Source organism: Balaenoptera physalus (genome assembly GCF_965194825.1).
Source record: "Balaenoptera physalus genome assembly, chromosome: 3".
NCBI lineage: Eukaryota > Metazoa > Chordata > Mammalia > Artiodactyla > Balaenopteridae > Balaenoptera > Balaenoptera physalus.
Genome location: NC_138890.1, coordinates 61,095,807 through 61,109,328, shown reverse-complemented (window position 1 = coordinate 61,109,328; position 13,522 = coordinate 61,095,807). Strand labels below are relative to the sequence as shown.

Here is a 13,522-nt window from a genome sequence, read left to right as displayed (position 1 = left end):
TCTTCCCCAACCCTGCTTTCTTCTCTCTTCATAGCCGCTTTTTCTGCATTTGGTAGTTTCCCTCTTACAGCTTTCCATACACTCAGCAGCTCCCGACTGACTTCCTCTCCCACTTTACTGGAAGTCCACATTGCTACATCTTTTGTAGGTTTTTAGTCCTAGTCTTGACCTCTTGGTAGCATTTGACCCTGTTGATCATTTTGGCCTTTAAGTACTTTGGCTGGGCTGTCAAGGCAGTACAATTTCTCTGCCTCCCCCCTCTTCGCTTTTTTCCCCTACCTCTACTCACTTGGTCTCTTTTGCCATTCAGCTCTACCTGATTGCTTTTTGTCCCAAACGATCTCTTCAACATTCTACAGGTCTCTGCTCTTCTCCGTCTTTGCCCCCTCCACTATCTTCACAGTGGACCCAGAATGATTTTTCAAAGACACAACTCTGAGTTAGCATACTCAAGATTTTAAAATTTTCAGGGCTATTAATCTGACTTGTATTCACTAATTTACCTCAGGTGTCAGTTGACTGCCTGTCCCTCTGCGTTTAAACTTGAAACCCCAGGGAAATGGCCCTTTCCTCCGGCCTTATCTATACAATTTCTCAGGATTTCCACATGTGCTATACACTCCTTTGCTCATGGGGTACTTGAAGAGTGTTCTACGTTCAAATTCACCAAATGGCTGGGGCGGTCTTTTCAATAGCTGTCTTCCTCCTCAATGACCCTCTGCATGAAATAACTGAAATCAAAAACCACTTAAAATGGTATCTGTCCCCACTTCCTGGCCCTAACTACGACCCCTCAGCAAATTATCAGAGAATACCAGAGAGGACAGAAATTGGGTCTAGGCCAGGGATTCCTGCGACTCGCTTCTAACGCATACTCTTTTTAAGTTTTGCACCAAGCAGTATGGGGGGAGTCGAGAAAAATCCTTTGTGGGGAATGGGACTCGAACACGTAAACTACGGCTCTCCATTTCCCGCCATAAGCGGGCTACAGGATTAGAGAACAACGACCACCGCTGAGGGCGCGAGCGACGTGCGCGCGCTGAGTAGGGGGAGGGGCAGAAAAGGACCGAGGTGGGTGGGGGCGAGCTCTCGCGAGAGTGGGTTTGTTCTTGGGCTGCAGCCGCTGCTGCCACCTCTTACAGCGCCGTTGCTGCGGGGGATTGTGGGAGCTTCAGCGTCCCGCTCGCTTGGAGAGAGGTACCTCTCCTCTTCCCTCTCCCTCTCCTTAAGGTAGGCGAGAAGCGGGTAAGAATCGGGGTGGGGTGGCCGGGGGCTCTCTGCGTCCGCCGGGAGGAGGCAGCGACGGCGACAGGGACCGCGGGGAGCCGGCGGCGCGCCTTTCTTGCTCGCTCCCGCTCGCCCGCTCTGCCTCCCTCCGCGCTGCGTATGTGAGCCGCCTGATCGGCGGCCGCCATGTTAGGAGCGCAGTGGCGGCGCAACCAGCCTTCTCGTGCGGCGGAGGTGAGCGGCCCCGGAGGGAGACACGCGGCCAGGCAAGGGCCCAGGGTGCGGCGGGAGAGTCGGGGGCGCACAGGGCAGCCGATCGGCCGAGCTTCCAGCGTCCTGGGCTTGCTGTGGGCGGGGGCGGGACGACGAGCCCGTTACACGCGGACTGCAGCGCTGAGGGGAAGGGAGGAGCGCTCGAGGCCTGAGGGACCGGCTTATCACAGGGGGCCTGCCGTTTGGGGAGGATAGTTAAGATAGGGCCAGCCCCAGATATATTGGCGCTTTTTTCCCTTTTGCGCCTGAAAATGTGACCCAAAATGGAGGATTTCGTAGACTCTGAAAAGCCTAGCCGTTTGAGCGGCGTTTTTTTTTCTGGTGTCGCGGCCTTCGCTCCTTTCGCCCATCGTTTCATAGCGCCCCCTAAGACTCCCCTGTCCCCTGCCCACACACAGGCGCGCGCGATTTTAGCCGGACCTCAGAAACAATTCCCCCCCACCCGCCATCGGGTAAAAATGGCCGAAAAATGAAACGTTAACGCTTGTTTCTCGTATTGCGTCGTGGATAAAGCCTTCTTCAGTGCGCTGCGAGGCAGGAGATTTGTTGTTTAGAGAGACACCTCACATTCCTTTTCCTCTTTATTAAAATACTATCAGTCTAGGGTTCTTTAGAGAGGATGGCGTGGTGTGGGGACCTTCCGGTTTCCAGACAAAGGGTTTAGAGTACCCTGGTGTAGTCGGGGCATCGTTGTTCTTTTCGTTGCCGGCGCTGTGCCATGTTCTGTGTTCTACAGGGACTTTTCCCATTTACGGCGGAGCAATATCTCCAGGTGTTTATCCTGCTCTGTGGCCCCATTCTGTGGCATAGGCTTATTGGATCAGTTACAGTTTTCCAGCGAGATATTTCTAGAACAGTTATGGCGATTCCGAAATTCTAGTCTTTCAGGCGCGCTGGAATAGTGTGCGAGTCGATTTCCCAGGTCGTAGTCATGAGATTTTGCATTGATGCTGCGTTCTGCGTGTTGAACAGAGTTTGGTTTAATATTTTTAGATAGTCGACAAAACAGTTTTCTCCCAGGTAAATTTAAACAGCTGTACTCTGCGGGCAAAAATTATATTTTAGGCTATTTTCATACATGTTCAAAATAAAATTTCCTTTTAAAAAACTAAATGGTTCAGTCACCTACGGAGTCTCGACATAATTGTTTCACGTTAGTATTGTTGTGGAAATCAAGAAGGCGGGGAGGACAGATTTTTGTTGCAAAAAACGCTGTGTGACTTTTATACTTAACTAAACTTAAAATTAAACACGATTGAAGTACTACACGAAGGTTCTTCTGGTTGGTTATGTAAATAAGACTTGGAAAAGAGATTGTTAGCCAGAAGCGTTTGTGTTGAAAGTGCCTTAAATTGGCATTTCTTCCTTTTACGTTATATGTTGATAACGTTAGCGTATACTTTACCCAGAGAGGAAGTTTTCACATTATCATCTTTACACATCTCCCTTCTCAGCTTTGTGTAAGTGGAGTTGCTTTTACGTAGCGTTTTGAGCTAATTAATTCAGAAGGATTTAACCACCCTTGACCTTAAAACATTGTGTATGTTAAAGGAGTCTTCAAACATACTAATTCTACTAATGCTTTTAGGGAAGTGTAAACGCCAAGTATTATTACAAGTCAATGATATTTAAACAAATTTTAACAACTGAAGAATGCAAAGAAAATGTCTTACATAATTTAAGAAATAACAGGTAGTTCAAATTCCTAATTTTATAGACGAGAGAATTAAACCCCAAGGAAGTCGTTGTTATGTAGTTAACCAATGGCAGTGATGCCACTGTGTTCTAGAACGCTTGCATTTTGATTGGATACTTGATTCAGGCTCTGCATGTTATAATAAATAGGCTTAAAAATGGAAGAACTATACTTACAGGAAGTTATCCTGTAAATAAGGGAATAATGTGTCAAAGATTGGTGTACATAAATGTTAATGTTGGTTATTAAGCATATTAAAAATCCAGAAGATAAAACATTTGGAGATCTACTAATTGTAGTGTGGCCATCAAGTGGTAATCTATACAGCTATTTAGAAGTGTTTTAAGAGGAGAGTAGTGATGGGGAAATTATAGTGGAATATAGTACTCATTGGGAAGAAAGTGTAATAAAACTCCACTAATACCGAATTTGATGATTTTTTGTTGTTGTTGTTTCAAGGAACATATAAATAAGCATAAAAATAGAGATATACCCAAAATTTTGGCTCTGGATGTTGGCATTGTGGGTCATTTGTATTTCCTTCTTTTTTTTTTCTGAAATATCCAGAAGACGTTATACTTACTTTTGTAATGAGGAAAAATGAAACATTTTTTGTAAATGCTAGAACTGCTGAAAAGACTATCTCATGTTTTGTTTTTTTAGGATCTCATGTATTTTTGAGGGGAATTGAGATAGAAATGAGCCAGCTTCTTGAAATCAAGTGCAGAGTGTTCAAAAGTGACAGAAAGAAGTGCTTGTGTAAGATACTGTTGTTATGTATGCACAAACAGAAATCTGAAGACATTCTTATGTAAAATTACTATTAGGACTAATAATTAGATTATGATATGAACTGCAGCCATTAGCTGTTTTTAAATGATCAAAACTAGAGAATTGGGTAATGGTCTGTTAGGTGGTGTTCTTAGCAGATCTTCTAATTAAAAGCCTGTGCTTTGTTTTTATATACCTCTCTTAGTTAGAATCGCATTAAAATTGTACCACACTGTGGCAACAGGTTCTAAGTATACTTGCCTGACTTAAGGTTTGGGATGGACTATACTAAATTCATTGTGGGTGAGGTGGAAGGGTTGTAGACAGTGTAGTTTTGCAATTTTTTATATATGTGGTTATTCCATGGTTAACACTGTCCAGGAAATTGCTTTAATTTAAAATTCCTAGGTATGTAGTGGGTCTTCTCATTGGACCATTAGGATCAAGGGTTGTGACATGCTTGTTAAAAGGTTTATAGGTAGAAAAGCTGTTTAGTGGATAAAGGCAGAGTAGAGAGAAGCCAGTGGATTGAGAGGACTTTGGATATGTAGCCTTTAAAGTACTTTAGCTTTTGACTTACCGCAGATGATATTGACTGTAAGCTTAAATATAAACTGTAATACAGTAGAAGTTATATGATAAATGCTGTGCTATCTTTCCTCACCTGAATATAATTTATTACTGTGGCAGGTCTGAATAGATGCAGTACCTTTGATGTGTTGCAGCCTTCGTGTGATTTTCCAGTTGTAGGTCAAGCCTTAATGTCTGTATAAAGGCTCAGGAGTTGCTGAAATTAAAATTTACATGAAGTAGCAATGAAAGCTTATGTACAATTCTTTTTAATTAAAATTTTTTTAACTTAAAATTTTTAATTATTAAAGATTTTAAAACTGTTCCAAAGCTTAAGGCTAATTGATATAAAATACTTGGTTTTTTTCTGGAAACTGTTTTAAATAGCAAATCTCTGCCTTCCTTTTGTAGAATACCAATAGCCTGTGGTTGTTGGTACCTGTCAGAACAGGTTAGTAGGAAAACAAAGAGGGTTCCCGTGGTGGGGGGGGTGGGATGATAGGTCTTCCCAGCTCTTGCTGTTGGATATGCTGCTGGAAAAGAAGAGCTAAGAGGGGGGAAATGCCTGTAGTTGATGTCATAGTTAGCAGTAAATGCAAATATGGAAAGTAATCTGTTGATACTAGAGTCTCAGTAGGATCTTTGATTTGTAGTATCATAGATTGTTAAATAGACAACTTTCTGGTCTTTAAAGGTGATGTGTATGGTGGTTTTTTTTCTCTGTGGGAATTTCTAGGATATTAAACATTTCCCTTTGTTATAGTCACTGATAGAAGAGCTTATACCATATGTGAAAGTTTAAAGTCAAATGTTTGAACACCTGAATCACACAGTAGGTGGGAAAGGAACAGTAATAGCAAAGAAATACAAACCTTTGTACTTAAAATATTCTTGGGACTTCCCTGGCGGTCCAGTGGTTAAGACTTCGCCTTCCAATGCAGGGGGTGCGGCTTCAATCCCTGGTGGGGGAGCTAAGATCCCACGTGCCCCCCCCCAGGGGCCAATAAACCAAAACAGAAGCAATATTGTAATAAATTCAATAAAGACTTTAAAAATGGTTCACATCAAAAAGTAAAAAAGTCTTTTCTAGCTGTGGAAAGATGTGGAACAACAACAATTTTAATGCTTAGTTATGTTTCCTTGTGTGGGCTGTGATATTCTGGGAAAGCAGAATGGAGGAGGGAACTTTACACTTAAGCATCAGGAGACCGAGAAATATCCATAACAGCGTTCTTGGTAATGACAGGAAGTTGGAAACAGTCTAAATGTTCATCATCTGCAAAACAGATAAGTGTACGTGCCATAATGGTATCTATATTGCAGTGAAAATGTAGATGTAATTCATGTGTAAATCAGTTTTAAAAAGTAAGCAATACATACATTTTAAGCCAATTTGTATAAAATTCAGAAATGCAAAGTTAACACTTTTTAAAAAGATATATGTCTATTAAGTGGTAAGACTTAAGAGACTGCAGAAGGGGAGGAGGAATCACTGGAAATTGGTAGGTAGACGGTATCTAAGGTTTTGTTAACGTTGTTTCTGAACCTTGGTGTTTATATACACTGGTTTGTATAATGTGTGATATAAAGGGGGTGGTGCTGGGCCTTAAGAGAATTACTAGTATTAAATGGAGAACGGAGAGACACATTCCAGCTAATAATTGTATTTGAGTGTGGACTTCATGTGGTAAGTAGTAGAGAATTGTGTGTGTGTGTTTATTTATTATTTATTTATTGGCTGCTTTGGGTCTTCGTTGCTGTGCGTGGGCTTTTGGGGGCTACTCTTTGTTGCAGTGCCTGGGCTTCTCTCGCCGTGGCTTCTCTTGTTGAGGAGCACGGGCTCTAGGCGCGCAGGCTCAGTAGTTGTCGCCTGCGGGCTTAGTTGCTCCGCGGCGCGAGTAGTATATTTTTGAAGAGAGTAAAATAATGAGTGATATTTTAGGAGGCTTATATTGAAACCTGTGAACCTGGATCCAATACACGGATGCCATCTGGAAGGCAAGAGGACAGAGTATCTCCAGTAAGGTTATGGCAGAGGAGATAGAGAGTTATGGACTGCATTTCTGAAGGATGAGAAGGTAATTTAAAGGTAGATTGGAAATGGAATGAAGAAGGAAGAGGTTTAATTTGTTTACTTTCACTAGAATCCACTTCTCTTCTTCAGTCTTACTTGTCTAGGTTACTGCCAGTCTTTAAATCTGGTCTTTTAAAGCAGACTTCTGGTTCAGGAACAAAGTTCAGATTTTAAATCTGACTTCAAATAGAAAGGGATGAGACATGATAGTATAGTTGATATATGAAATAGTGCAGTGAAAGTGAAAGGTGTTTATGTCTCTGGGCCAGTCCTTTTACTTCTAGTTTCTCATTGGTTGTGAGGATCAGATTGCATAAAGTAGATGATCACTATGGTGCTTACCATGTACCAAGTCTTATGAAATGGGTGTTATTTTTATTCCCATTTTACATACCAGGGAACAAACACAGAGATGTTAAGTAATTTGCCCAAGGTCACACAGCTATTTTGTAGTAGAACTGGGATTCAAATCCAGGCATTTGGGCTCTAAAAATCTCAGTTTATATCAAATCAGAGAGTTGTACAAATGTTTGTGGAAACCAAGAGCAGTAGATCATAAAGTTGTGAGTGGAGGGGGAACATCTTAAGAGTGCAGAATGGTGCCTTGAGAAAAACCACAAATTTTGCTTTGAAGTAGAGAGGAGAGTTAGCCAAGTTAGTGTCTTAGGTCAAATCAAGAGTCAAAATTGCCTGTTAAATGGAATGATTTTCTTTCCTGTAGTATGAATTTACTTCATTAGTTTTCTCTATTGCTTAATCTGAAAATGTTTAATGTCTAGTTGATAAAGTCACTAGGAAAAAAATTTAAACCTAGGAAGAAGAAAAATGTCCCAAGTCTGAATAATAGGAATCCTTTCTGTGGATTACCGTGAAGATTTCTATTTTAGCAGATGGAGGTACTGTGTTAGCCTAAGGATCAAGAAGTGGGCTAGAAGTTGAATCCAGGTCTGTGATTGGATTAACACCAACAGTCTTAAAGCATTTAAAAATAATACTTGTTTTTCAGTCTTCCTGGGCACGACACTTTATATGGTTTTATCTTTATTGTGCGCTGAGGTACATATTGCTTTATACAAAACTGAAATTAATAGATCTGGATAAGCAACAAGGATATATGGTATAGCACAGGGAATAATAGCTGTTATCTTGTAATAACTTACAGTGGAGTATAATATGCAAAAATACTGAATCACTATGCTGTACACCTGAAACTAATATAGTATTGTAAATCAACTATACTTCAATTAAAAAAAGAATCTGGGACAGTATTTCCTAGGGGGTTTACTATTTAAATTAATTAGTTTTTTAAAAAACTTAAGTCACTTAAAGGCATGCCATACTGAAATGAGATTATGGCACTGAAGAACACAGACTAAAATACAAGTTTTTAAAGTGGCTCAAGCTCAATATATAAAATTGAATAGTTCCTCAGATAACAATCTTTTTAAAAAATCAAACCGTTAAATGAAATACAAGTTGTAAACATATATTGGGAAAACATATAGTGACATAAGCTAATGTGAAAATGAAAATTTACTTAACACTCTAAAATGGAAACTATGTTGATAAGTTATTTATAAAGCCATTATAAATTTAATAAATGAGAAACTTTAAGGAATAATTAACCTAACCTTGTATTTTAATTGGAAATGAGTCAGTTGCTTGCTTTAAAAGTTCTGAGCAGAGTAGTCAATGCTTTAAATTACTAATAGTGAACTATCCCTGCCATCTGTTGGTGAAATGGTTAGGACATTCTTACTGTATTGGTATTGTTGGTTGCTACGTGTATTTGGCATATTTTCGCATGAATAAGTTAAATCACAAGGGTGTTTGACCTTGATAGAACTTGGAAAATCTGAAAATTTCTTACAGCCTTTTGTGTTTTTAATTCAGATGGGGAAAATACTGTAAGAAACTATTGTTTTTTAGCTGTTTGTTAAATTTTTATGTGAGATTAAAGGGTTATTATGAATTTTTATATGAGATTAAAGGGTTATTATAAGTGGTTATTTCTTTCCTGAGCATCTCTACAAGCCTTTATGATTATACCATCTTAAAATCAGTTGTTTTTAAGAAGTGATTATTTCACACAATTGTAAACATAGTCAAAGATCCATATGATGGTATTAGATATCTTTAAAACATAGCATTTTTAAATTTAGAAGCTGAAGATTTTTTTCTATAATGTCTTTTAAAGAAGTAAAGTCTGCTTATGGTCATTTCACTTCCTGCTAAATAATCCTCTGAAAGAATGAATATGTAATAGGACTAATAGGTAATCTTTATTTTACATAGGAAATCGAAATATGGAACAACTATTTGTTTTCTCCATGAACTTTCTGGATGTGTTAAGCTTTCATTTGTTTTCTGAAATATTTTAGTTTTCCATTTTTTTTAATTGTTGAAGAAAATAAATCCAATAAAGAGTATCAGATAGTATTCATGGAATGTGGAGGTTGAATATGATTAACTGAAGCTTATTTCTTAACCATACATACAGATACTTGTTCAGCTGTTGAAGGTGAAGCTAACATCTTTAGTAGCACTTATATCATGAACTAGGTTTAAGTTCCAGGTTAATAATTTAGAATTGTGTATTAAAATGAGCTCTAAATCTGTTCATTGAGAATTTGAATATCAGATTGTAGTTAAATGGCATTTGTAAAGCAAGCCTAATTAGTCATTCTTTTTCTGATGTTTTCTGGTTGGGGGTGGTGTGGAGGTACTTTCTCTTTTGGAAGTGAAAGATTCTGCATTAATGGGCATTTAGAATTTATTGTATAAAGAATTTAAGTGGGTAAATTAGATTTTGATATTACATTCTAGGTTATCTCGAAGTATTTTCAAGCTTTATTAATCTCTATGAAAAGGCAATTTTATATAATTATGGGGAAAAAATACAGTAAAAGAAGCTAATCTTTTTAAAACATCTTGGTAACTTAGTAAACCTCTCAGTTATTGTGCTAACTTTCATAGGCAGTAGGTCTTGCTTAAAGGAGCCTTTTAAAGTGACTTGTTCGTCTTATGTTCACCATTGACCAAAGATCTAAATGAACTTTTTATAAATGTTCTTGCACCAGTGCCGTCTTGTCTGATTTCTCTTAATTTCTCTGTTCTAATAAAAGATTTTAAAAACTTTGTTTCAATCAGAAGTCTGACTTAAGTTCTTTTTCAGTAATGCTACTCTCATTGTGTGGGACTGCATTTTAAGTTGAAACTCTGAGTCACAAAAATATTGTTATTCTTAAGAATTACAAGTTGTCATGGGATTTACATGGTTTGTCTTGCCCTTTTTCTTAGTTTTTCTGACATCCATTTTCTGTTTGTCTTAAGGTTATCACCTTTTACCTTTACTTCTCTTAACCTTTCCTTTTTGCAGATCCACCATTTTCATATATGCTACAAAGAAAAATAATTCTGTAATGCAACGATCATTTATTTCCCTTAAAATATGATCAATTTTTAAAAATTACATATGATCATAATGCCGCAGTATAATTTCCCTAAGGGAAAGAATAGTTCTTTCAAAAGACTGGCTTTTCAAAGTACAAAGCTTTGGCTCTCAAATGAAGGGCAAAGCTGCAATTAATAGTAACCTCGATACTTTAAATTTTTGATTTCGAAAAACCCTCTTAATGGTATTGATTTTTTTCTTTTTTTTAACAAAGTATACATGAAAACTTAGAGGGTCCTACCAATGTTTACACAATATTTCAACCGGCATTCTGTATGGCATTTAAAAGTCATATCAAAGAAACCTTCATCCAATGATGTACACTTAACTCTTGTCTTTATTAATCTTAAGGCCTAAGTAGTTTACATAATGGATCTCATCTAGAACTAGTTTCTTTAGTGTCTTTTCTCAAATTCGTCTTTCTTGGTGTGCAAAAACATCTTCTGTACTTCCAGTCACCTCTGATAGCATTTCTATGTCTTTTTAACTTTGTTACATCTTTTTGTAAAATCTAACTTAAGTCTTGCCTGCAACTTTTTTTTATACTTCTTCTACCACTGTTTTCATCCAGTGTTTCCTTACTTTAATCTGTCATTGGTGGAATTGGTCCCATAATAGACTTGTAACTATTGAATATTGCCTGGTTTTTGCATTAATAAAGTTTAATATTTTAAACTAACAGTACGTAGGGGTATGGGTGATGAAATGTATTAAAGTTAACTGAGCAGTGCCTTCTAGTAGAATTACGTAGCAAACAATTTAAGACTTATCAACCTCTGTATGTAATTGTGATTATAAAATTGTTTCATCAAGGACATTTATTGTGTATATCATTTAACTGATACTTTATGAGCTCACACAAATGCTTTCCAAATTCTTATGTAACAATTTCTGAGGTAAAATAACAATTTAAGAAAGAAAATGGAAATAATTTCATTATTTTCACGTCTTGGAGGAAACACATCTTGGAGGATCGCATTCAGAATTTAAATTTTCCAGGTGATTGGGCTATTCTTGTGAAAGAATCTGTGTTTATAGAAATCTGTGTAAGCAAGATCTCATTTTCATTTTCACCTGTTTTGAGCTCTAGGGGTGCTGTGGCCTTGAGCATTAAGTGAATGTCGATGGCTGCTACCTTGGGGAGTTTCACTTCTTTAAATCACCTATACTTCCTGTACCTGGGTTTTTTCTTGGGAGGTCTCCTATTTCTGTACTGCGCATATTTAGTTCTCCTTACCTTTTAAGATTAGAGATGAAATAAGCAACTGCCTGATATAGGATGGACAGTAAGAAGGCAGTTAATTATTTGGCTTAAATTTGTGCAGAAATCCTTAAACTGTAGGAAGTCCCTTATTTTTCTTCACATCTGTCTTTACCTCAATTTGATTTTGCTGCATAAAGGTCTCAGCTATTGTGTTTGATCTTAGATCTTATACTAGGTACTTGACACCTAAGCTTCGTTTACTTGTGGTTTTACTTGGTTCTTTCTGATAGTGTTAATAGGTCTCATTTTCTAAAACAGAATACAACTGATTCATCTTTGACTTGCTGACCTTGATTTTTTGTTTTTAGTCTTCTGGAACTTAAGCATCATACTATAGGGTGTATTTTTATTCTTCTAAAAGAAGAGACCCATCTATATTTTTATTGAAATTTTGATGTATCCAGACATCTAACCCTTCAATTGAAATGTTTTTAAATTCAGTATGAAATTCCCTTTAATAGTTAAACTTTATCATGAAAGACTACTTTTTAAATATCTATATGCAGGCTCTGCATACATCTGAAATCTGTTTAAGTTATGTAATTCTTTGTAAGTTTGAGATCTTAAATGTTTTTTTTTTAATCAACATGATGCATAAGTTTTTTTTCTAAAAAAACGGCATCTACTTAAAGGGATTTATGACTAAAATTGCTTATTTTTCTACAGAGTTGTCTGCTGGTTCTCAGCTTGAAGAAGATTCTACAGTCCTTATTGATCCTTTTTCTTGGCGTTACCATTTTTTGAAGCAAAGTTAACCTAGTTTTCTAGTTTGAGCTTTCTTTTTGGCCATCTTCTAGAAAATTTTTTTTTAATCTATAAACTAGACAAGAGATAGTTCTACAATGTCCAAGTCATTCCAGCAGTCATCTCTCGGTAGGGACTCGCAGGGTCATGGGCGTGACCTGTCTGCAGCAGGAATAGGCCTTCTTGCTGCTGCTACCCAGTCTTTAAGTATGCCAGCATCTCTTGGAAGGATGAACCAGGGTACTGCACGCCTTGCTAGTTTAATGAATCTTGGAATGAGTTCTTCATTGAATCAACAAGGAGCTCATAGTGCACTGTCTTCTGCTAGTACTTCTTCCCATAATTTGCAGTCTATATTTAACATTGGAAGTAGAGGTCCACTCCCTTTGTCTTCTCAACACCGTGGAGATGCAGACCAGGCCAGTAACATTTTGGCCAGCTTTGGTCTGTCTGCTAGAGACTTAGATGAACTGAGTCGTTATCCAGAGGACAAGATTACTCCTGAGAACTTGCCCCAAATCCTTCTACAGCTTAAAAGAAGGAGAACTGAAGAAGGCCCTACATTGAGTTATGGTAGAGATGGCAGATCTGCTACACGGGAGCCACCATACAGAGTACCTAGGGACGATTGGGAAGAAAAGAGGCACTTTAGAAGAGATAGTTTTGATGATCGTGGTCCTAGTCTCAACCCAGTGCTTGATTATGACCATGGAAGTCGTTCTCAAGAATCTGGTTATTATGACAGAATGGATTATGAAGATGACAGATTAAGAGATGGAGAAAGGTGTAGGGATGATTCTTTTTTTGGTGAGACCTCGCATAACTATCATAAATTTGACAGTGAGTATGAGAGAATGGGACGTGGTCCTGGCCCCTTACAAGAGAGATCTCTCTTTGAGAAAAAGAGGGGCGCTCCTCCAAGTAGCAATATTGAAGACTTCCATGGACTCTTACCGAAGGGTTATCCCCATCTGTGCTCTATATGTGATTTGCCAGTTCATTCTAATAAGGTGAGTTAATGCAACAGATACTTCTAATTTCTTTTACGTTGTAGTGCCTATTCTGTATTTACCTATATCTTTTACTCTAATTCTGTAGTCTGGTGACATTGAGTTGATCAAGAATTTTTATACTTTTGAGAACACTTACTTTATTTCGAAGGTAATTGTTTTTGAGCATTTTAAACCAGGGCTTTACATTAATACAATCTGCCTAGATTACTTCTGGCCACAAAGCTGTCATCCACTGGGATTATCTTGTTGGTTTTTGGCATCAATATGTTCTTCTTAATCGTATATTTAAGCAGGTTTTTTGTCTGCTTTGTTGAATTGTTTTAAGTATTTTTTTTTTTTTTGCAGTCAATGTGCTCTGCCATTCAGGATGCTAGATAATCAGCTCTCCATCTGTCTTAATTACTGATTCGTATGTAGTAAAGATGTATTCTTGAAC

At 37.9% G+C, this 13,522-nt stretch overlaps 1 protein-coding gene across 14 annotated transcripts in view; it reads left to right on the top strand.

Annotated features, from left to right (window-relative positions):
• MATR3 (matrin 3) overlaps positions 1–13,522 on the top strand; it is a 48,312-nt gene that overhangs the window by 17,266 nt on the left and 17,524 nt on the right. The window contains exons 1-2 of one of the 14 annotated variants that reach the window (XM_082454593.1): positions 1,091–1,230; positions 11,996–13,083. The exons of 1 other annotated variant lie outside the window; for it this stretch is intronic. In XM_082454593.1, coding sequence (XP_082310719.1) covers positions 12,172–13,083 — 912 coding nt within the window. In that variant the 5' untranslated portion in view covers positions 1,091–1,230; positions 11,996–12,171. Of the gene's footprint in view, positions 1–1,050; positions 1,231–1,251; positions 1,494–5,761; positions 5,831–11,995; positions 13,084–13,522 lie in introns of those variants that run through there. 12 more of the 14 variants (XM_082454581.1, XM_082454592.1, XM_082454588.1 and 9 more) reach the window with 12 other exon arrangements.